The following is a 25,511-nucleotide window of genomic DNA, read 5'->3' on the forward strand; positions in this document are numbered from 1 at the left end:
GGATGGAAGTTATTTGTATGGTTATTTCTATGGTTATATGTTCATTGTTACAGATGGTGGTTATAAGCTGTACGTGGCTATAGGTGACCATTTTCTTCTTCATTCATTTTTATAATTTGACTACTGACAAAAATGTGTTCAATATATGTATATATCAAAAATCATCTTCAGGAAGGTATTTAATGTTACAAAAATTCATGGAAACTTTAGTGAAAAACTAATACATGCATGCACTTTAGTCACAATTTGGTAGAAATAGAAGCACATATATATTTTATTCGTACATGTACATGAATAGATTTTTAAAACACGTAAGGGGATGTTCTAAAATTTTAATTGTGATTTTTCTATGGTAGTATAAATATAGCAGATAGCACTTTTCTTTATTTTTTCTACCTTTTTCATTAGAAAGAAATCTACATATACGTATCAAACATATACATCAAATTATATACATTAAACATGTGCAATTTATTGTGTCCATAATATCTCACTAAAGCTGTTATATAGTGCCATCTAATCAAAAAGCTTTCATCAATTCTTTCTGAAAAGAAAACAAAGAGTTAAAAAAATGAGAGTGTTTATCTTTTTACTATTCAGTATTCATTTTATCCCATTTGTAGGATACCCAAAACATTTAAAAATATTTCTTTGCTGGCATTTGGCACAGTAATGAATCAGCATTTTAAACTAGCTTACACAAATCTGGGTCTGCACATTCTTTACAGGGTGGGAGGGCGAGGAGAGTGGAGTAGACTACTTCTGCTTATCAAGATATGTTTGTCCCTGAAAAGAAGTGAGTATCATCCAAGGACCTGAATTCTTTGTGGAAACATTCAACTATTCATTTTTTTATCACAAGGTGGTGATTTCTTACGATTAAAAAACTTAAGCAAGGAATCAAGCACGATGTGAAGATTCAGATATTTATTCAGATATTAGATTTTCTCATTAACACATTCTGCGCTTCAGCAGTAATTTTATTGATTATGTGAACTGTTAAATAGTCCATCTGCAATGCAAACGTAACTTTAAAATTAAAAAACTGACATCAATTTACTTCCCTCAAGCAACTTCAGAAACAAATTAAACAAATCACTTTGATTTGAGGCAGCCTTTCCTGATAAAGCTTTCAAATATCCGGCATGTTTAAAAGTGTGCGGCTAGGATCATGAAATATGATACTAGACAAAAAAATGACAGTCTCAATCATTTTTTAATAAAGGGAAATCTAAAGCTCTCCTGTGCAGCTGCACACTGCTTGACTGGTGGGTGATACTAATATATGTTCAGAGATACAAGGAAGTATCTGTTTGTTTCACTGAGCTGTGGAGACCTCTGGCACAGATGCTCCCATATGACAGCTGGTGGTATAGTTTGTTCTGTCTTACTTGCAAGGCTCACACTCTAAAACCCAAGCACTTAATTTTAAAATACTAATACATAGCACAGACCTAAAGAATGATAGAAATACTCATCCCTTAGCGGCATGCCATGAGTTGATTATAATAATAATTGCTTAATTATTTATTAGTAGTTGCTTTATAAATTACTCACTGTGGTCTTGCTGGAGGGCATAAACTGTGAGATGGGAGAATAGAGCTAAGAGCTGAAAAAGGGGACGCTGTGGTTAAGGGTTTCTCTTACTACACAGATGCCTTTTGACTTTATCCCGTTAAGTGCTGTGGAAACAGAAATCTTTTAACAGGGGATTGAAAGGTCAGATTTGTGTTTTCTCTGTGTAATGGAAGATGGATTTGAGGGGGATAAGAAAAGAGGCAGGTAGTAGTTAAGATGAAAGAGCGCGAAAGCCTGGAATAAAAAAGTTGCAGTATAGGGCAGAGCCTGTGGCTCAGTGAGGGAGGATGCCGGCCCCATATTCCGAGGGTGGCGGGTTCAAACCCAGCCCCAGCCAAACTGCAACAAAAAATAGCCGGGCATTGTGGTGGGCACCTGTGATCCCAGCTACTCAGGAGGCTGAGGCAGGAGAATCGCCTAAGCCCAAGAGCTGGAGGTTGCTGTGAACTGTAACGCCATGAAAAAGGAGGGCGACAAAGTGAGACTCTGTCTCTAAAAAAAAAAAAAAAGAAAGAAAGAAAGTTGCAAACAAGGGCAGCAGTTGTCCTGGAACAAGGGCTGAAGAAGGTAAAGCATGTAGGAAAAACATTGAGGAGGATTTGGTAATTGACTGGATCTGAGAGCCAGAGATAAAGGAGAGGAAGGAACTGAGTTCCCAGCTTTGTATAATTGGGCATATTAACACCCTTAACTGATAGTGAAATCACAGGTGCTCAGGCCCAGTAGACGGGGGAAACATAAGTGGCTGATTGACCTACTTTTCCTAATGGATACATTCAGATACTCAGAAATTTTACAAGAGCCAATTGTATGGACAAACATACAATCAACAAAGACGGTAAAATTATAGGCAAAGTCCTCCAAATAAATCACAAAAGGCCAGGAAAACATAAGAACCTTTTTATGAAGCTCATCTCAGGCACATGGGCAAAGACAAAACAATTGGATTGTATTAATTGTATTTGTTATGTTGCAATGGGAATGATTTTACTAGCTGTGATAATGAGCTCTGTTATGACGGGCGTTCTCCTTACATCTCACCTATTAATTCACTAGAATGAGGTTTAATTTTTTTCCTTTTACAAAAGAAATATACAATAAGATCAAATAAATTTTGATGATTGCCAACAGATGGTGAGAGGCTCAACTTAAGGACCATCTGATCTTTTGCTTTTCAGTTCTTTCCGGCTGTTCTTTCTACTTAATTACCTTCCCCTCACTTCTTAATCCCTTCCATGTAATTCTACACCGAGATTGGGTCTCACACTCTCTATTAATTTTCTACAGACTACACTGCTTTCTGATAAGATATTCCTGCTTTGGAGCCATGCTGCTAATGGATTTAAACAGTCTGGTTTTAGCAGAACCTTTCAATCCTACTTGAACCATGTCTTTGCTCAATTTATTAATTCCAGTTTAATGCTGAGAATTTAAAACTTACTCTTACAATTTAATCTCATTTCACATCTGACACAGTAGATCAACTACCAGTGATTTTACATAATCAAAGAACTATTTTAACTGACCTGTCTTTAGGAAGGAGCTAAATCCTTCCCTGTGAGACATTTATGTTTTTCAATCATTAAAACGGACTTACTAGAGTGAGATATGTGTTTCAGTAAGAGATTTCCTTTGTTACATGAATGCGCCTATGCATCTTTTATGAATGAAGCAGAGAAAGTATTGCTGTAATGGGTATTTTTAATAATATTCCAAGGATGCACAAGGAATTGATGGAAGCTCAGAAAGCACCTCCTATGTCAATTTTCTGTAGATTTTATATGTATATTTATATAATCCATATCTAGATAAAACCTTCTTTTCTCCTTGACAAGTACCTTTTAATGTCCAATTCAATATATGGATGCTATTCCTATGTCCTTTTCCATAGTCCCTAATAACATAGCTTTCCTAATTAATAGAATTCTATTGATTGAAACATCCTGCATCATAGATGTATTTTCATATTTTTGTCGTGTTTAGTAGTAATTTGTTTAACTGTTTCCTCTTTTGAAGCAGAAATTGCACATCAAAAATTACATATTGTTCTTTCTCTGTATTGATTGCATTTGTAATAATTAAAGCTTAATTTTAAAGATATCGTCTATGTTTTGTGAGTGCTATTTAAAAATAATTGAGGTTTGCTTTTCTGGTAATAAAAGCAAGATATGTTTATTTAAATTTTTTTTTTTGAAATATACAGAAATATAAATGAAAAAGAGCCCTCAACAATACCCATCATCTCACTATTAATGGCTATTAATATTTTTTGCATGTCCTTTCTGGATTTTTATGCCCATCCATATAAAATAAACATTTTTGAACCAACTTGGACTTGCATATAATGATTTACATAGATGATCACTGCACACATTTAACTTAGGGGAATGTTACTCTGGGTGTATGTGAGAGATAACAATTTAAATAGATTTTCAAAATTCCCTTTCATTTATCTCAGGAGTGTCTTCTTTGGAATCAACAAGAGATGGGAGAGTAGTAATTTGCTGTTTCCTCAATTAGTTCCAGTTTCTGCATGTTTATTATAGAATGTGCATCTCGCTACAGTGACTATGTTTTTTGATAGTAAATATACGTATTTTTTCTTACAATGTGAAATCTCTAGCTAACAGCCTTGATGCTCAATCACAGAAACGGCTATTTATTCTAACACTAAAAGAAAAGTGGTCGAAGCTATGATATTTGGTCTCTAACCTGGAGATTTTCAAGATAATGTTGACTACAAACAAAATTTTTTTTTTCATTAGGTGCTGGTTTTAAAACTAACTTCTGCATGAGATGTAAAGCCCACTGTAATCTACTTTTTTTAGTATAGTTGCTATTTTTCCCTATAGTATTAAGTAGATTTTGAGACCATTTTTAAACAACTGTATTGAAATCCATCATATGGATGTAAGATAGCTACTTTAACCAATTGACTATTATTAGACATTTGGTTAATTTCCAATGTTTTGTTATAAATGAAGCCATGGCAACTTTGTGTCTGAGAAATGATATGAGGGTCAGTCGTTATTTTTGCAAATATACTTAATGTTGTATCTCTTTCAGGCATTTTTACTGCTCTTACACGAAGCTGATAAGATGTAGAAAGAAGGGGTGCATGACCTCGCTGTAAGTAATTGAGGATTGCCTTCAATGGAAGGCAATAAACCATGCATTTTTTAATATAACCTTTTGGTGTTTTTTTGTGGACTCCTTGCCATGGCACCTGTTCAGAGGGCTAGATTGGCACTTAGTCATGTGAGACACCTCAAAGAGGGTGCTTGCTGTGGCTTTTTGAGAGCTGCAGTGTTCTAGTTCCTTCTGTCAGCTTTGTGCTGCAAATAGCCATGGCATTTCCCAAAGTTAGAAGATGTCTGTGATTCACGTGCTTGTTCTTCAAACCTGCATAGCTCTCCCTCCAAGTTTAAGTTGCCCTGGACAGCTGCAGTGGAGGACAGCGATGTGCTGTCCTGACTTAGGTAGTGGAGGGAGAACTTGAGTGTTAGCTTTGTGAGAAGTGCTTCTTATGGACTCTCCTTGTCCAAAAGTCTTCAGAAAATTCAGAAATTCATTTCCTAGGATATATTCCTGGTCCAAAGCATAGACATTATTAAGGCTTTTGGTAACATATACTGATAAATTCTTCTCTAGAATTTATACTTACATCATCTTTATACTTTATAGCTATCTTTTGGCTAAACACTTACCAACACTATAAAGTGAGGTTTTTCTTCATGTCTCCTTAATTTCTAAAGGAGACAAACCATTTTTTTCATTGTAATGATTTTTTATCTTTTATTATTGATGTTCTATGTCTCCACCTTGATTTTTTAGTTGCAAACATTTAGAAAAAAGGTGGCTAAGAACTTTTTGTATTTTAAGTCCTTATCTAAAGACAAAATGCTCAAACATCATGAAATAAGATATATATTTTTTCAGGAGAAAGAAATGTTTTTTTTTTTTTAATTTTTTTATTAAATCATAAGTGTATACAATGATATGATTATGGGGCATCATACACTCACTTCATAAACCATTTGACACATTTTTATCCCAGTGGTTAACATAGCCTTTCCGGCGTTATCTCAGTTACTGTGCCAAAACATTTATATTCTACATTTACCAAGTTTCGCAAATACCCCTGTAATATGCACCACAGGTGTGATCCCACCGATTCCCCTCCCTCTACCCACCCCCCCCTTTCCCACTTCCCCCTATTGTTAAGTTGTAGCTGGGTTATAGCTTTCATGTGAGAGTCCCAAATTAGTTTCATAGTAGGGCTGTGTACATTGGGTATTTTTTCTTCCATTCTTGGGATACTTTACAGGAGAAAGAAATGTTAAGAGGAACAATTTGGTGAGATGAACAGACAGGTAACAGACATTCAAATGGAGTTTCTACTTTAACCAGAACATTATGGCTTTTGTGATGTAGCTTGTAATACAGATGTTACTTATGGCCTTTCGTACTCCTTTAAAAATTGCCCACCACACGGCTTCAGATGTCTGGGGGCTGTGTTTTATACTACGTGACTCCCATGAAGCGATGTCTACTCAGAGGTCACAAGTTAATAGGCTGCCTTGGGGTTTATGAACTATATAATAATCTCTCCTTAGAAATTAGAACAACAATTAAAAACAAAAACAAATTGCCAATTAATAGCTGTTGTGAAAAAACAAACATGTAGGATATGAATGAACCATATTGGTGGTGGAGCTGTACAGGAAAGAGTCAAAAGAGTCACACATTCCTGCTCCTGATAACTCTGAAGACACCCTTGAAACAAGAGTCAAGTGGGGACCCCAGGTAGTGGCACAGACTCAGGAGGCTCAGGCAGGAGGATCGCGTAAGCCTGGGAGTTTGAGACCACAGGGAGCTATGATGGTGCCTGTGAATAGCCACTGCCTTCCAGCCTGGGCAACGTAGTGAGACCCCATCTCTAACAAATAAGTAAATGGCAAGCCAGGGCACAGCTCCAGCTTCAGGAAGCCGTTACCTTTCCTGCTCTTACTTCTGTGTGTATGTCCATGTTACTGGAGCTTCCGTCAGTGGCTCTCTGTTAGTCATGGTTAAATAAACCTAAAGAAACAAGGAGATTCTAAGGTAAAGGACCTATGATACAGATTTAAAACTATCTTAGTCACTACAATTCTATAATAGGTCCCAGCAGTCATTTTTACTGTTAGCTCTTTCCCTTAACAATCGTTCAACATAAAATCATTGAGTAGACAGTTTCTATTATTGGCTTAGGGGGTAGAGATACAGAGATGAATCAGACAGTCCCTGTCACCTAGAATCATGTAGTTCAGGCCCACTTTTCTACCTAGTGTGGTTGTTCATTACTGCAGACTGTCAGATCAATGGTGACCAATTAGTTGCTAAGCAACTCAGAAGACAGGAATACAGAACTGATGCAGCTTTGTTCTGATATGAATTCTTCTTGGAAATATTTGTCAAGAACTGTGATGGGCCTGGAATTTTCTCTACTTTAAAGCTAGGATGTTAGTTTGCCACAGTTTAATAGATCCTGACACAAGAATGCGACTTCTGGGTCACGGAGACAAAGGACTTTATTACAGCGAGGCAAGGAGCATCAGTTTTATGTTTGCTTCAGGCTCCCCTCTCCCCCAAGTCCCATGGGGGCAGTGCAGGTGGACATGTCACAGCTGAGAAATGCCAGCATAGGAAACCCACATGGTTCACAGTGGGCTGCAGGCAAACCTGTCTGACATCTGCCCTGCAGGGAGACATTATCTTTATTATACTGGACAGTAACTGCCCTCTGCTCTGGAGACAGACGTACTTTCTTCCAAGGTTGTTCACTATCATTATACAAACATCCTTGAACAGATGTTCCAGAACAAAGGTTATCAGTGTGTCTGCTTGCAAGGCTCGCAGAAATGCCAAACATCCATTGAGAATGTCCTCCAACGATGTTCTTTCTCTGGGTGTTTTTTTAAACCATTCAACATTTTGGCTCTTATTTCTACTCTTGCTAAATACCTGCTTACTTTAAGATTGCCTGTATGCCTTCATTTTTGTCCTGTTTTGTTTACTAGGTGTATTAGTTAAAACTGTTTTTGTTTTGTTTAACCGAAATTAAGTTTTTTCCATCTTAAAAGGGAAAGTTGGTGGAAGGATACTGGATTATTTTATAATTCAAAGAACCACCACCAAAATCCCAGTACTGTTCTGGGATCTCATCTGCAAATGTTAACCACTGTCTCCAGAGTGCTATCATTAGCACAGCTCCATCCTCCTTGGTCGTTCTCCGCTCCAAGTTTTAAATTCTCAGAAGACAGAAATTGAGTGGCCCAGCTTAGCTAAGGTTCTTTCTCTAGCTTTTCAGTTATGTCCCAGGAGAAAGGGCCATGAAAACACAGACCTCATAAATCTTGGCTGTTCCCATAGAAGGAGGGATAGTTTCTTGAGAGCTCTGGAGTCTATCCCAATTGCTTTCTATTATAACTTCTATCATATCAAGCATTTGTTTTGCTAGAAATTTCATTGCTCATAAGAGAAATGCAGTACTATTAAATTGAGTACGATTTCATTTCTTTTTAATCAATTACGTACAGTTTTGTACTTTTGTTTTCTTGCCCATCTTTTGCCATTTCTCAGTTTTTTTTTTTTGCTGGTGGAGGGGGGAATCATTTTGTGAACTGAGCTTAGCTAATTTGGTGATTTAAGAGTTTTGGGTAAATGTTAGTGGTGTCTGATGATTGAAGATAGGACTTTAGTCTTTTCATGTTAATCATGCTACCAAGTTGCATGCTACAAGTAGAGTAAGACTTAGCCCAAGCTTTGTTAATGTGAAATATTTATTAGCTAGCCATATGTCTTTAAGACCATTATTTCAACAAGGGAAAACTATTTTTAACATCTTTTATGCTAATTAACACCCTCTGGTGTAGATTTTAATGCTGTTTGAAATACCAGAGCAGCCATCTCTAAAACTGTGGATTTTCTTAATTAGGGTATTTCTAAGGTTACTCCATCAGCCCTTGAACGTAGACTAATGTTGCCTCATTGCCCTCATGCACACATATGCACGAAACCTCCTGTGGAACTATTTTAAAAGTAAATTACCAGACAGACAATATAATAGGTCAGAATCTAGGCATTTAGTCATGCACTCACGCTAATTTCCATACTCCTTTGTAATTAACATTCTTCCTGACTGGATTAATTGGGTTTGCAATAAGTAATCACATTTGTAATACTGCAACTGTTCCCAAATTAATTGCTCACGTGTTCAATGAGCCATTACGTGTTCTTTTTAAAAGCAGCTTAGCCCACAATTTGAGAACTGTGGTCCTAAATATTTGGGGGTGGGGGACACAGACTCATCCAAAAATAGGATAATGGCAATAAGCCAGTGGTTCCCAAACTTTGAGAATACACAAGAATCACCTTGGTGTACTAATTAAAAATGGAGATATCTTGGCTCCACCTCCAGAAATTCTAGCAGATATTGTATGGGGTCTGGAAAATCTTTGAGAATTTCCCTATCTCCCTAGGCAACACACAGATGTACATACTTCGACATGGCCAATGACTTTCAGGGAGGGTTTCAGAACCTGCTTTATTCTAGTACAATTTTCTCAATACGTACAGAAAATCACAATTAGTAAGGAAGTTTTAATTGATACTTCCAGCTAATTAAATCATAACATGAGTAGTATAGGGCAACTCCACCATCTTCATTGTTCTTTTCCCCAACCTGGAATGGGGACTAGAGATTTTTTTCCCCCAAATGTATTGAATCTATTTTAGCGAATCAGACTCATTGGACAGTCTGGCAATTCTATAAATCTTACAAATCCCAGAGTTTAATTTGTGAATTGGTGAGAAGGCTCATGACCTTGACTTGTCTTTCTCACCTCAAAGGTTCAAAGGATTTAGCGGACTTTGTGCTGTGTTTGATAAATAGCCCTCCAAGTTTGAGAAAAGGAAAGCAAAGCTCCTTTTCTAATTTATGGTGGCAAAGTGACTGTTTATTGTGGTATTTTAGTTGAAGGAAGTCTAAGAAAACATGTCGAGCCTACAATTCACCATAAATCCACTATGTTTTTTTTTTTTTGTAGTTTTTGGCCGGGGCTGGGTTTGAACCCGCCACCTTTGGCATATGGGGCCGGCACCCACTCCTCTGAGCCACAGGCACCACCCCCAAATCCACTATGTTTTGATACAATGTGTGCCCAGCTGTAACTAAAAGTACATATTCACTATGAATAACCCAGAGAAATGGTAAAACAGGCAATTTTCTAGATATTGTCTGGGGAAGGTTTTTCAAAATTCTTTTGATTAGGAACAAATCTTATCATGATGAGCAAAGTAGTAGGTGGAAACTTTAATTAGTTATATTGACGAAGTTTTAGAAATTATTGCAGACTTCAGTATTATAAGGGGAAGTAGATCTATAATCAGCGATAGAAAAATCATGTTGGAAATATCTATAATCAAAGCTTCTTCTGTTTCATTGAAGTAGATCCATTTATAATATTACTCATATAGACATTCAAATCACTGGAAATAATAGGTGATTTAATATGTTTAAAGCCCTTGAGTAAATTCATATAGACCAAGAAATTTCCCTGAGAAGATGAATATGATAATTATGATCATTTCTTTTGATGATAACCCTTGAGTTAGAATTTCTACTGCCAGAGATAAAGTTTTAAAAAAATCAAATTATAAAAATGAAGTGTCAGAAATTTGGCAAATTTAACATGTATGAGTTATATAGTTCATTGTGTAGAAGAATTGGCTCCTTAGTAAGCAAAAAAGAGGACATTTTTAAGCCCAGGAAGCCTTCTCTCCAAAATTGAATGCACCTAATGGCATGGGGTAGGGACCAATTAAATGCAAATTTGTTCTTTTTGTCAGCAATTTTGCTTTTTTCCCCCCAACTGTGAAGGCAGCATTGTTGGTTTACTTTTGTAAACAACTGAAAAACAATTCATACTTCTAATAAAATCTGGGTACATGTTTATTGGGTTATAGAGAAGGATTCACCCAAATTGTGGAGGTTTGGAAGTGTGCTGGAATCCATGTGTGGTAGGAGAAATTGAAATGTAATTGAATTGTAGATGATGCTGTCATTTTAGGCCACTCTTGTCAGAGAAGACAGAACTTGTGGTGGTGACTTTTCATGGTGATAGAATTAAAGACTTTTAGGGAAGATTCAGGTTTGTGGGGATATTGACAGGAATGGACCTAATAGTCTGAGTGCCTGCTTTCTGCCAACCTCACCAGCTGCTATGCCTTTCTAGCTTGGATCCTCCCTGTCTCATGGGTATTGTTATCATTATCCCCAGTTTTACAGATGAGGAGATGGTGGAGAGGATTCAAATCTAGACAGCTTGCTTCCCGAGCCTCACTTCTGTCTAGCATCCTCTTGTCTCTGTTCTATATCATCTTTGAAATGTGTCCACTCACGCTTTGATTAAATCCTCAGGGATTGTTCACTACATCTTGGGGCGGTGTTGTAGCATTAGACAGTTCTACTCACTCAAAAGTCCATTCTCTGTTTAAGCTTATATTTGCCTCTTTGTGACTTCCATGTATTAGCTCTAGGGAAGAGATATTAAAGATAGATTGCGGAAGGTAAGTAAAATAGGGAGCACTGAGTACGTGTAGGAAGAACACTAGAAAAGTTGGAGAGAATGTCGTGCATCTGAGGCATTTGAAAATAAGTGCAAGAAGCTGTTCTATTCTCTCCTCCATTTGAATTTTCTTTTTTTATTTCAAATTAATATGAAGGTACAAACAATTAAGTTACAATGCTTGCACTTGTTAGGTAAAGTCCCTCTTGTAACCGTGTCCCACAACCAGGACGTGTGCCATCTATCCTTACATTGTGCTCGTTGGATGGGAGCTCACCAATCACCTCCATACTCTCCTCTTTCCTCAACTTGCATTGAATTGATTTTTTCTCTTGTGTGGGTGTGTATTAGTTTGTCTACTGGCTTCTTATTAGGATTGAGTACTTTGGATACTTGCTTTTCCTTTCTTGTGATACTTCACTAAGATGTGGAAACAATCTAAGTGCCCATCAACCCATGAATGGATTAATAAACTGTGGTATATGTATACCATGGAATACTATTTAGCCATAAAAAATATGAGGACTTTGCATCTTTTGTATTAACCTGGATGAAGCTGAACTATATTTGAATTTTCATTCTCTTCTGTTGTGCCGGTGGCACTGTGAAAGGATGGGGGTGTTCTATTATCCAGCCAGCAGGGGGAGCAGTGAACTTGAAGTGACATCCTGCAGGGAGCGAAAGGCCTGCTCAGCACAGTGGTTTATGAGTATTCTTACCCTGCCTGGTATTAATAGATTCCATTTTTTAAAAGATTGTTCCTATTTTTTCCCCATCCTGGACTATAGTTAATTAATTCATCAGTCACCAACAGCAATACTGCACTGGAAAAATACGTTCACTTTTGTGGAAAACATGTTGCTAATTTCTTTGAATATATGGTGAATTGCATTTTTAAGAACATTTTCCCAGATTCCGGTAAGATTTTTAATTCTGGCCAAAATTTATCCTATAGGGTTAGAATAATAGGTTTTCTTAGGAGCAGCCAGATGAGGAGACTGGGTTGTATGAGGTGATTTGAGGGTTCCTGGAAAGTGTTGTCCTGACACCATTTTATGGTGCCCAAAATAGTAATCTCTTTCAGGTTAAATCTTATCACTTTTTAAAATTGAGTAAAAAACATTATATTTCACCTAAAATGAATCATTACTCAACTTTCATTACAGAGTTTGTTTTTTCTCTTTAAAAAGTTTCTGAGGACAGGTGCATTTTGATATTACAAAGAATAAGACTGGGTCATAGAGTAACTGACAAGCCTTGTTAAAGCATAGGACGGAAAACTCATGACAGGAAGGTGGAAGAATGAAAATAAACCTCTATTTTGACTTGGGCTGGTGCTAGTTGGTGTGCTTAGGTCTTAAGATATAGGAGAAGCAGCATGTTCTAAGTAAGATATCCAAGAAGAGATAGGAAAGTCATAGTTCAGAAAAGCCCAGAGTTTAATGAAGTAAGTAATACTTCTTTTGTACAGTGGATTATAACATCTTTCTGGTTCATGGACCCAAAAGTTATCTGAAGAAAATTGTGAACTCTCTTCCAAAAAAAAAAAAAAAATTTTTTTCACATGCATATAAAATTTGACATGTAATTTCAGAAATTCACTGAAGCCCCCTCCCCTGCAGCCCACCATGGATCCATGTTTAAAACAGTAGTCTCAAATATGGGGGGCAGAGTGTATGAACCCCAGAAAGTCCACTAGTATAGACTCTTCTATTTGTATTTATTTTTTGCCTTAAAATTTTTTTTCTGTAGAGGTTTTATATTGCACAAATTTATACTATAGTACCCATGTAACATTTATACATAGATAAAATCAGTCATCAGGGCTCAAATTGTTATTAAGAAAACACAACTCAAAACTTGATAGACATCAATTCAGAGGACGGTGCTAATTAAATGTAAATCCTAGACTCTCTTCTCCTGGTATTGGAGGGCTACTGTCAGTGGCTGGGAAGTTTCGGACCTCATCATGACCAGTAATATTTGCTCACACTTTACTCAGCACTTTTGTACATCCCCTCGGTGGTCCCCCAGCAGTTCTGTGAGATAGATATTCTAATGGAAATCTCTGAGGGCAGGTGTGTTAACCAAATTCCCAGATAACTTAAGAGACTTTCCCAAGGGCCTTTGGCTAGTCAATGGTAGAACTGGTATTCATAACCTTGGCTGCTGACCACAAATTATGTGCTCCTTTCACTGAACTGAAGGGATAAGTTGATTATTATGGGTTCTCTACGGCCCCTTTGGTGCAATTACTGGTTCTCCCTGGGGACACGGAGTTGCTGAATCCCTGGCTGACCCAGGCATAGGGATAGAAAACGTAATTTAACTACTTGATCAGATGGCCAGGAAGCTGAGATAACAATTTGGCCTTAGCTGTCTCTTGTTGGTACTGTAATACCAACATATTTCAAAACAGATAGAGGGCTCTGGAAGGGTTTAGATACATCTATGTACAAAAAAAAGATTTACAATGGGTTATTAAATGGGAGTTCGGAGGCTGCCTTCACAAGAAGTGCCAACCACCACTCCTTCTCCCGAATTTCCCTTGGTGCCACTGTCAAAGGCAAAGTACTCATCCGGATGAATTGTTGTTCTGACTCAGAATGACATTTCCAACTTTTCTTATATATAATCCAATTTCTGGACTTCCTTTTCAGTGATATTAAGTGGAATAGCATAAAAAAGTCTTTTGTCATTAAAGATAATAAATGTGTTCAGCATTGCTCAGGTGTCTCTGCTCTTTGCCAGTGCATTAGCTGTATTGATTTTAGAATTTTAAATGAGTCTTTTTACCAGACTTGATTAATATCCCTTCCCCAGATCTTGGCTACCTGCTCCTTCTCTCTCTCATGTGCGATTTTATTCTCTCTCACACAAGTTAGAGGTGGCCGACCTTCACTTGACCAAGGGTCAAGAAATGTTCTAAGGGGTGTCCCTTTGGGCCTGTTGATTGGCCTCTACAGAAGGGGGCTGGTTACGGAAGGGTAAGCCTTCAAGACATTGTTCTGCATCCTTTTTTTTTCTTCTTTAGGCCTGGGGCTCTAGAAATACTCACAGTGGACCTCTTGGCTTGGTGAGTACCAGACTATTTCAACACGTGGCTTCCAGAGAAGCATTAACCAGACAGAGGGCTTATAGGAGAAATGAAATCTCTATCAAGAGAGGCCAGTTCAATCCAAATATCACTGTTACTGCATGAGACAAAGGTTAATTTCCTGGGACTCCCTCTAATTAATTATTAGCATCCTCTGCTTTTCTCAGAGGATACTTCATTTAAAATTCTGCTCACACATTGTTTTATTCTGCTTCTGCAACAGAACTGCAAGATCCCTGAGATACTACTGCCTGGGACTACCTTGCGTACTCTCCCCTGTGTCTCTCCAGTTGTCTGGTACCTGGTGGTTATTGACTCTTAGGCCAGGCTTTTCCTTCTTTTCAGGATGTGGTGGGCGGGGTGGGGAGGGGTGTTGACTGCCCTTTCCCTAGAGATGGTCACTCCTCAACCAGGATTGTTTTTACTTGTTGACTGCTTACTTCTTTTCATAATGTTTTAATAGCACATGAGGTGATAAATAACACAAGAAATAAAACTACATTGTAATTGCATTATAGTAAGTATGAAAAATGAGGGCCTAAAAATCATCCCTAATTTCACCATCCTAATATACCTACTCTTTGCATCTTTTAATGTGCCTATCTGTTCAATGTATTTCTAGTAACAGTGTACTTGAATATTATATTTTAAAGAATGAAAATTCCATTCTAAGCATTTTTTCTTTGTTGAATCATCCTCATAAATGTAGGTGGGATAACAAAATTTCACTACTTACCTAATTATCTACTAGATATACTGTGTAATTTATTTTTTCACTGTTATCCATTAGATATATCATTGTTTATTTAACTGTTTTTCTGATGTTTTACACCAATGATTAAATAATTATTAAGTGATTGCTGGCTTAGGAAATCTGCGGATTTGAATTCAGGTTGACAAAGGTCATTATTATTATTACCTAGCGTAGTGTTTGGCATCTTATAGGGCTTCAGTAAGTGTTTTCCTTATACTATGGTATCCAGACACTTCTGTTTTATCATGTAAGTTTGCTGTGACCATTTCAATTGCTAATTTGTGTGGTGTACTAGCATTCTGATGCCAGGAGCTACATTTTCATCGTATGATTTGGTCAGGTACATTGAATCATTCCTGTCAGGGATAGAATGTTAGAGGTGCCAAGGACTGTGGAAATAACATTATTCAGTTATTTGTGAATTGGTGCACATCAGAATTTCATAGGGAACATAAGAATACTAATTCTTTACTAAAACTGAATTTGTTGCGTGAGGCCTGGGAATCTGCATTTTAACAACCATCCCAATTTTCTGATTTGGATAGTGTAAGGACCATAATTTGGGGTTGCCATATGTTAATAGACCTTGGTAACTTTTTAGATTTTCATCAGGTTCAGTTTTCTGCCTTTAAACTAATCGAATCTTGAGATGACTTATAATAGGAGGCAAATATTACAATCACAATTATGTTCTGCAACAGGAAATAAGTTCTAAATGAATCTTAACACTTTACTTGACACATTACTATGTTTAAGTGTATTAAAGATGTCATTAAAAGGTGCAAGGGAGAAAAATGAACTTGATTTGGCAGGTAGGTGTTCGTGGTACTATTATCCACAAACGTCTATGCTGATTGACAGCACACACATTACCTCTTAACAGGCATTGTGCTCAGCTGCATCAGATTTAAGTGTATGGCATTTTTACTGAATATTTGAAACTGTTTTAGGTAATAGTGTTAATTGTGCATAGACCAACTTTCAGCTGCTATTGCCAAATGCTTAATGGATAATAAACCAAAAGTTTCTATGGTTCTATGGCTTTTTGCTATAGTAAGCTTATAGCAACAATGTGTGTTGCTTGGGTATTATATATTTTTAATATGTCCAATGCTTAGTAGAAGTGTGAAGGAATCTTTCCCATATTGTAGATATGGAAACTGAAATGCAGAGGTTCAGAGGTTCAAGGTCACTCACCCACAAGGAGCAGAGCCAAAATTGGAGTTCAGATCTCCTGGGTCCTCGGTCTCTGCTCTTTCTACCATACCAAACTGCCCTTTTTGCATAATTTCTATCTAATGAGAGGCACTTGGTCTAATGGCTGGTAGAGATGCACGTTTATATTGCAAAGAGCATTGGAGCAAGGAATTTTACTCAGTATTTTTCTTTTGGAAAACCAAACATGCTTTATTTCATTTTTTCACAATTTATTTAAACATCTCACATATACAAAATAGGTACAATTTAACTTTTTTTGCTTGCCCAAGAAACAAAGCTTCTTTGGAACCATGGAAGAAGATGAAAACGAGACTGGCAAAGAACAAATGCTGAATTTAAAGAAGAGGACAACTTTGGGCAAATAATCTGCATACTTTTAATTGGGGATATGATGGAAAATACTGATGCTAAATCAAATTAAAAAAAAAAACCCACACAATACAACTCAATACAGAGAAGTATTTCTTCTCAAATTCTTTTAGCACCATCAACATCTTCAAGTATCTGAAACACTATTAATTAGCACCTTTGTATTATGAACAAAACAAAACAAGTACCTCAGTTCATCTCTGTCTAGGTCAGCACCTAACGATGTGGATCACACTCACAGGAAAGTGTTTTGAGGTAGTTTAAACCTTTGGAAGTTTGGGTTTTAAACTTCCCTCTGTGGAAGATACTCGAAAGCCACAAGTGGTGCAAATGTTCACGGTTTTATTTTTCAATTTTTATTTTGGTTTTCTTACAAGGGTTGACATTTTCCATAACAGGTGTTAAAAGAGTGTTGAAAAAAACTTCCAAATCTTTTGGGGAGGGGAGAGGGAGAGGGAGAGGAAGTTAATTAAATTGTATTGCACAATGCTCTGATCAATCCTTCTCCTCTTTTGCCCACAATTTAAGCAAGTAGATGTGCAGAAGAAATGGAAGGATTCAGCTTTCAGTTAAAAAGAAGAAGAAATGGCAAAGAGAGAAAATTTTTCAATTTTGGTTTTTTTCTTTTTTAATTTAGGTTGAGTTCATTTATTTGAAACAGACTGGGCCAATGTCCACACGGATTTCTTGGTCTGCACCACCAATGTCCAAAGGTGCAATATCAAGGAAGGGCAGGCGAGATGGCTTATTTGTTTTGTATTCAATGATTGTCTTTCCCCATTCATTTGTCTTTTTCTGTTTAAAAAAAAAAAAGAGAAAAGATACATAAGGCAGCACTATTTTTGAATCTGATAATACTAGAATATAGATTTTATAAGAATCACTTTTTGGCTTGTCTGTGCCATTCAGAAGATGTATGTCTCAGATTAACAAGTTTATATTTGAAACAGCAACATTAAAGGTGTCTGCAGGGGGAGGAATTCTCTCTCAGTGTAGTTAGAAAAATTCTTTCAACACACATTCCAACTGGCTTTTTTTCTACAATATCATGTTTAGGATTGATGTGTATGTCTGAGGGAGGGGACTTGGATAGATAGGTAAGCAGTGTTGCTATTAGTGAATCTTAATTTTTCTTTTGTTGTAGCATATTGTAGATAAAGCATAAAAAAAATCAAGTGTTGGCCACATTAACAAGCAAAATAAAATACACATGAATTATAGCTTATGCTGTTTAAATCTGAAGAAATTGGAAGTTCTGGTCATACATCACTATTTAGGAAACTCATGCTAAAGGAACACAACTCGTACATGGACACAGTATACATTTCAGCATTTCAGAGGGCACTGTCTGATGGGAATACTCTGGATTTACCATTGGAATTTGAATAAATCCATTTATGAATAAAGATCAAATTAAGTTAGGTCTCCTATTCTCTTGTTCATTTAATTGGTCTAAGCTAGAACTCCTCCCACCCCCACTTCCTGTATTTCATTAATACTTACAGAACAGCCGTCTACAAGCACAGTGTAAGTGAACCTGCTGTTGCCCTCGGCAACAAGTTCAACATCATTGGAGCCCTGCAGGATGACAGCCTTCTTCAGGCTGCCGGTCTCCTCATCCATGTATGCAATGCTGTTCTTGCAGTGGTAGGTGATGTTCTGAGAGGCACGGTTGGCCAGCAGGCGCATGAAGGCAAGTTGGGTAGCCATTTCCTTGGAGGTCACTCCTTCTGAATTGTATTCAAACTATAGAAAATAAGATTGGAATTCTGGTTAAGCAGAGAAGGACTTGGATACTAAGTCAAATTAAAACAAGATCTGGTATAGGCAGGAATAATGGATTCAGATCTAAGCTTTAGGAGAAAGGAAATTCAATTCACTTGTTTTTGAAGCATCAGTTACCTAGACCAGGTGTCCTCAAACTGCGGCCCACGGACCACATGAAGCGGTGTGAATTGTATTTGTTCCCGTTTTGTTTTTTACTTCAAAATAAGATTTGTGCAGTGTGCATAGGAATTTGTTCATAGTTTTTTTTTTTTAACTATAGTCTAGCCCTCCAACGGTCTGAGGGACAGTGAATTGGCCCCCTGTTTAAAAAGTCTGAGGACGCCTGACCTAGATGGACATAGACTTACAAGGCTAAGAAAGGCAAACATCTGAAAAAGATATCTGTTTTAGTTAAGCTTTATGTGTATGTTTCCTCTTTAGAATAAGAGAGAAAGATGGTAGAGATTTGGACTTCTTTATTTTTCTGTAATTTTGTAATTTATTGAATTCTTTAGGCATTCAGTAAAGCTGGTGAAAAGGTTTAATGAAAGATTCAGAAGAGCTGCTCTCATTTTGAAAATGCATATGCCTGGGTGTAGGGGTACATACTGGCCAGTGCTCCTTTACAATAAAGGACATTAGTGATAATCAACTAAGCCGGATGTGAATAATAACCTTGAATTAATATGGATGTGTTCAATTAATCCATATTCTAATGTGCAATTTTATATAGAATTAGAACCTATGTAAAAAACAGGTTCTTTTAATAAGCCCCTTTTTTTTAAGAGATTAAAATATGGATCATCAAACCATCTTAATCAAGTAGTATTTAGTAGGAAGAGAAATGTTTGTAGGATTTCTCACCTGTGTGCCACCATTGATAGTTTCTCCCAACCAGATGTGCTTCTTGGCCTTGGAGCTCCTATACTTGACTGGAATATTTTCAGGTTGGGCCTGAATGCAGGTTTCACCAGTAGAGAAATCACAGTATACTTTGATAGCATCCATAGTGCATCCTTGGTTAGGGTCAATCCAGTAGTAACCTTTTAAGAAAACGAGACCCAGGTCATAACACTTCTCGTTGAGCAGAACATGGATTCTAATAAACTAGTAAGATATTGATTGCTACAAATAACACTTGAGATCATACTATTATGGCACCTACCCACATTTAATAGGACAAGAGTGACTGTTTTCAAAATTAGTTTTGCTCCTCTCCTCCATTAAAAAGAAATTTAAAAATGGGTACTTGTTAACATGAAAAGGGCAAAAATACATATTAAGAGAAATTTGAGGTGGGTGCTGGTTAGGAGAAGAAAATGATGCCTCATTAATTGGGCATAATTTCATATAATGTACTTTTTGCCCAAATACATTTTCATTCTAAATGTCAGTGGAAACAAGTTTTGAAAAGCTCAGCTTGTGACAAGGGTCAGTCTGGTGTGAATGCCTTGACCTACCGCTGCTCCACTCGGGGTGGCTGAGTCTCAGATCCCGGCATGTGCGAGCTGGGTTCTTTCTTGAGCCTTCAGGAGTGAGAAGGGTCTCAATCTGGTTGTTGAGAGATTTCAGGGTAGCATCAACTTCATAATCCTTGGGTCTGAGAGAAGGTGGTGAGCGCGGCTGGTCAGCCCTGTAGAAGTCTCCATCATAACCAAAGTCATAACCACCACCACTGGCACCAGGAGGCCCAGGAGGGCCAGGAGGACCAGGAGGCCCCTGCAAAGGTGAAGGAGAGAGGAGAGCTTGGTATTGGGTTATGGTGAAAGACATCAGTAATGGGATTTTTTCAACTGAGCTTTACACAAAAGCATGTTCTTATAAGTAAAAAAGAATCAAGTTCATACAAATAAATAACTTTCTGGCTTACTTTCAGGGATGGGCTTAAAAAGCCTATTATGTACAGACAATTTTCAGATACTTTAGAGAGTATTTTGAAATGAGTCAACTTTCATGTGTTGTCATAATTGTCTTGGTTTATTCTGAAGAAAATATTTCTTAAGTCAGTGATATTCTTTATTATTTTCCCAAATCATACTTACAGCAGGACCTTGGTGACCCTGAGGGCCTCGAACACCAGCAGGTCCAACTGTACCAGGATGTCCACTGCGACCATCTTTTCCTACAGGGCCAGAAGGACCAGCAGGGCCCTAAGGAAGAAAGACAGCAAGTTCTTGTGAGCTGGTCTGAAGCCCCACAAAGGTGCAGTGGCCTGGGGCTCACTGCCTGCTTTAGCCTCTGCTGCAAACATGAAGCAACCCTGGGTTTTACCTACCCTAGGACCAGCGGGACCCACAGAGCCAGGAGCACCTTGATCGCCATGGTGACCCTTTAAAGAGAGAATGGGAAAATCACTTTCAGAACATGTGCTAATAGATAGCTTTTTTAAAAAAATTAAATGGGAAACTTTAGTTTCAATGGACTCTGGATTGAGAAAATTGAAAATGTAAAGTGGGGCCCTTTTCTCCCATTATGTCTATTACATTCAATTATTTTTCTTCACAAGCTATTTCAGCACTGCAACATTAGTCATTCCTCTAATTATATTTATTTTAAGTGGGGTTGAAGGACATTGTTGCTGGGAGATTTTAATACATGTGTATTTCTAACTCTCTTAACCCTCACCTTTTCGTGCTGGGATGAAATAGCATTATTGCTGAGAGAGATGAAGTTAGCTAGAGAACGGGCAATGGATATGATGTGGGATGTTTTAGAACAACAGCAGTGAAAATGTGAAGAAGATTTTTCCTTGCTGAAAACCTTCAGGGTCAGTTTACAGGCAAAATGGCCACATTTTACTTACGGCAAGACCAGGAAGACCCTGCAGTCCACCGTGTCCCTTTAAGCCAGGAAGACCTCTGGGCCCCTTATCACCAGGCTCTCCCTTATCACCTCGGACGCCTTGTGCACCCTGTAAAGAGAGAGAAAGATGGGTAGAACTTTTACCTTTTTCAGAATATGACACTCTTCTGCAAGTACTGTTTAATCCATTTACAAAGGTAACTGAAGACCTGCCAAGTTGTAGATGGGATCTCATCTCTCCCAGTAATCTGCTTTAGTTAAGCTGTCTCAAAAGTGGCTAGATCCTTATAATTCTTTAATACTAACAAGCAGAAAAGACTTAATACAGATCAGTTTGTATCAATTTTCAGCATGCACTAACTTTTTTTAGAAATATGAAGTCTAGCCTATATATGATTTATTTTCTTAATGCATGTTTTGGGTTGATTCTCCCTAAATATTAATTTGTAAAGAATTCTTCACCAGGTACATACACTAGGACCTCTTGGACCAACAGCACCAGTAGGACCAACAGAACCAACAGGACCCTGTGAATTGGAAAAGAAAAAAAAAAACACGACTCATCAGCTAGGTCCAAGATCCCCCTCTCCATACCCGCTGTCCCCAAGTGAAGCCCCGGAGGAGGACAGCATTAAGGGAGTGATATTTTCAAACTTACAGGTTCACCACGGTTTCCATGTTTGCCAGCAGGACCCACAGGGCCGTGAGCACCAGGTGCACCTACAGCACCAGTGGGACCAACGTTGCCAGGGTAACCGCGCTCTCCCTACCAAAGGCAAAATGAGCTCAGCATCAGTCGGGCCTGTATTCTAATCATTTTTAAATTAAAGAAAGAGGAAAAGTGTACTGACCTTGTGTCCAGGTTGACCATCGCGACCTGGGGGACCATCGTTTCCAGGGTTGCCCTGTGAAGACACCACACAAAGGACGGCTCTTGGTGAGACTCTGCCTTAGCAGCCCCTGGGTTTCGGCTGCTCTGTCTCTGTCACTCCTGGTGCTTAGTAGTGAACCCCCACTTAACAAACTAGGGACAAGAACTTGCCAACCTAGATTGCCTTTAAGAGGTGTTTTGGCTATTTGGACCTGGTTTTGAAATGTGCTAGTTAAAAGCCCATTCATTCCTTAGCCCAAATGATTTTTCGTATTTTCAATATTTGGTGTAGATATTATGGAGAAACAGACTATCTTATTCACACACTTGGAACAGGAGAACCTCAGCTCAAGAAATAATGTTCCATACACGAAATCCTGCTTGATTTTATTTTACAAACCAACTGTTGAACTCACATCACGACCAGCTTCACCAGGGGCACCGTTGACTCCAGGACTACCCACACCACCAGAGGGACCACGGGCCCCAGGAGGGCCTGAGACGCCAAGAGGACCAGGCTCACCCTAAACAGGCAGAGAAGATAAAATGACATTCCTCTCAGAGGATGGAATGCTAATCTCACCCTCCAAAACCAACCTTAGCCATGAGATTCTTGTTTCAAGGGAGAAGGTGGACTGAGTGTGAATGGCCCACATTATGGTACAAAGTATCCTAAGTTTCATCCCTGCCCTCCTTCTCCACACTTAGATGGTCAGCACTGTGTGATTATGGGGCATTAATTTGTGCAAGGTGAGCCTAGTTTTATCCAATATCTCAACTAAAATGAATTTGTAAAGTTGATAGAGTTTATGGAGATGAGATGGTTCCTAGTTGCTGTCATGGGTCAGGCTTAATGGAATGATTCAGAACTTCCAGAGTTTCTTTCTTCTTACTGGATAAATGATGCCAGCATTTCATATTGCAGAGAAGTAAATGCAATTAGAGCTTATATCATTCTTCAGCATGTCGAAAGAACAAAAATCATTCTGCATAAAGTTAGGCTGTGTCTTTACACTGTGTATCTAAGTAAGGTAGTATTAAAGCTTCTTAGATAAACGACGTAATCTGTATAAAGAAAATGCTATGAATAAAGATCTTAAGTGGAGTTATTCAGTGATCAATCTGTCACATTTGAAGTGGCAGCTTTTGAAATCTTTTGTTATGTTAATGGAAATCAGAATGGTGTCAAACACTCACCACAGACCCGGCAACACCTGGTAGACCACGTTCACCTCGGGAGCCAGGAAGACCCAGAATCCCAGGAGCACCGAGAAGGCCCTGAGGCCCTGGAGTTCCAGGAGGTCCCTGAGCAGGAGGAAAAGGACTGAGTATTCCAGGGAAGAGCCTCAGGGGTATCCCAGGTTGCTTGAGGACTGTGGGAATGAGTTGCCCTCAGCTTAGAAAGACTAATGGCCTCCTAATGGTAGGATATATCCTTGGATATCTTTCCTTTCGTGATGACAATGGGTTTACATCTTGGCATATATACTTTTTTTGTACCTGGTTCCTCCTTGAGACCAATGGTGCAACTTTTAAAAATATATGGTTGGGGTTACTAAAGCCACTTGGAGTAATGGAATAGTTTTTTATAGAACTTTGAGGGATGCAATTTTAATTTTTTTAATTTTTAATTATTATAGATACATGATAGTTGTACATAGAATGGAGATTTCTTACAAGAAATGAAAAGATAAAACTAAAGTAATTCAGGCAGCTTTCAGAACAGCACTGCTGCTGGGCAATGCACGTTTCAGGAAACTGTAGCTTACTGTGGTTGACTAATTTACAGTAGGATAGGCACAACAAGGGGATCCTGCTCTGATCTCCGGACTGGTAAGTGCCCTCCACAGCTTAAAGGGTTGCTGGGATAAAACGAGTTCCCTCGTGTACTGCTGCCCCTGTGATGTGCTTTTTGAGCATCTGCAAAGCTGAGGCACCTCAGTGTATGCTCAACAGACTTCCTGCAATACTAGTCAACAGATATATGCCCCGTGAAGAAGTGTATATGAGCTTTGTTTTGATTCAACACAAGCCATTAAGGAAGAGGGGTCTGACATCACTTACAGCGGTTCCAGCCTCTCCAGAGGGACCTTTCTCACCAGCAAAGCCAGGAGGGCCAGATGCACCTGTTTCTCCACTTCGGCCAACTGGACCTTGGTCACCACGAGGACCACGCAGTCCTTCTTTACCAGAAGGACCAGGGGGACCAGGAGGGCCAGTCATACCCTGAGAGCAAATGTACAAGGTCATTTATTTTCTATTAGTCATCTGGAACCTGGAAGAGGGCAGCCGAGATTCTAGATAGCAAGATGCAAACATGCAATGCAACAAAATAATATCCCGGTCAATTTGGGGAATGGTTAAACTTTTTAACATTTTTTCTTTCAGAAAGGAGTAATTTCTGTTTTCCTTCTCCTAGGGCTGTAATAATTGGGCAGATTCTATGGCAAATCTCTGTGAGGAAAAGCAACATTGTGCCACCAGTACCCTGGAATATTGGAACCAGAACTGTGCAGAGTGTAAGAGTTGGTTGTAAATGAATGGGTCTTAGGGTTTTGGAGGACTCTGCCCATTTCTTTTTGAAGAAAGCCAACATTGGCATTTTGTTGACAATTGAGGAATCACATGTGCTGTCAACTAGGTTTAATTAAATGCCTACTGGGAATGAAGTTTTTTTTGTTGTGAACTTGTAAAAGGATTCCAAGAAATCAACATCTTTGCTATTTTTTTTTTTCAAAAACCTTAACCGGAAGACTTAATACTTGGTAATTAATTAAATTCTCTTGAGTCCTGACAAGAGAGTCTGAATCAGAATTACATTAGAGGCCAAACTACCTTCAAATTCAGGAACAATTATACCTTAACAATGGAGGCAGAATGTTAGCCATAAAGGGTAATTAGATATGGAAATAATCTGATACGTGACTAAAACTATTCTGTTTTTTATTTTTAACAAAGAGACCAGGCTCCTGAAAGGAGACTGGGGTTTGGATGAATAAAAGCCTCTTAAACTGACATTATAAAATATAATTTGTGATGGTTTGGCCTTAATAATTCAGAAAAACTGATTTCAGACCTGGCAAGTAATAGCAAGCATTAGTGATGTGTTTTCCTAAAAAGTCTCTTACCAGTTTCCTACTGGGACTTTTGACTAGAGTAAATAAAGAGGGACATTGAGGGTGATTTACTCACAGAGGGTCCGGGGGGACCAGTCCGTCCAGCAGCACCGGGGAAACCAGTCATACCCTAAGAACCAAGCACATTAAAATTCCACAGTCAACACCAACTCCTGGAATTTGGATAAGATGGGTATTTATCCTTTGGCAAATCCTCAGTACTTATGACCAGGGATGGACCAAGGAGTGGCCAGTAGGCAGCTTCGTATAGGGTGTTACTTAACCAGGAGCCAGAAGGCCCTCCTTCACACAGCTTCCTTCCTAGCTGGCC

At 38.3% G+C, this 25,511-nt stretch overlaps 1 protein-coding gene across 1 annotated transcript in view; it reads right to left on the minus strand.

Moving 5' to 3' along the window:
* Nucleotides 1-16,417: 16,417 nt before the first annotated feature.
* Nucleotides 16,418-25,511, minus strand: part of COL1A2 (collagen type I alpha 2 chain) — a 36,044-nt gene continuing 26,950 nt past the window's right edge. The window contains exons 39-52 of the mRNA XM_053609703.1: nucleotides 25,257-25,310; nucleotides 24,129-24,290; nucleotides 23,262-23,369; nucleotides 22,481-22,588; nucleotides 22,045-22,098; nucleotides 21,852-21,959; nucleotides 21,667-21,720; nucleotides 21,195-21,302; nucleotides 20,667-20,720; nucleotides 20,434-20,541; nucleotides 19,852-20,110; nucleotides 19,256-19,434; nucleotides 18,128-18,370; nucleotides 16,418-17,419 (exon numbers count right to left, since the gene is read on the minus strand). Of these exons, the coding sequence (XP_053465678.1) occupies nucleotides 17,273-17,419; nucleotides 18,128-18,370; nucleotides 19,256-19,434; nucleotides 19,852-20,110; nucleotides 20,434-20,541; nucleotides 20,667-20,720; nucleotides 21,195-21,302; nucleotides 21,667-21,720; nucleotides 21,852-21,959; nucleotides 22,045-22,098; nucleotides 22,481-22,588; nucleotides 23,262-23,369; nucleotides 24,129-24,290; nucleotides 25,257-25,310 (1,746 nt within the window). The 3' untranslated portion in view covers nucleotides 16,418-17,272. The remainder of the gene's footprint in view (nucleotides 17,420-18,127; nucleotides 18,371-19,255; nucleotides 19,435-19,851; nucleotides 20,111-20,433; nucleotides 20,542-20,666; nucleotides 20,721-21,194; nucleotides 21,303-21,666; nucleotides 21,721-21,851; nucleotides 21,960-22,044; nucleotides 22,099-22,480; nucleotides 22,589-23,261; nucleotides 23,370-24,128; nucleotides 24,291-25,256; nucleotides 25,311-25,511) is intronic.

Source organism: Nycticebus coucang, chromosome 11 (genome assembly GCF_027406575.1).
Source record: "Nycticebus coucang isolate mNycCou1 chromosome 11, mNycCou1.pri, whole genome shotgun sequence".
Lineage (NCBI taxonomy): Eukaryota > Metazoa > Chordata > Mammalia > Primates > Lorisidae > Nycticebus > Nycticebus coucang.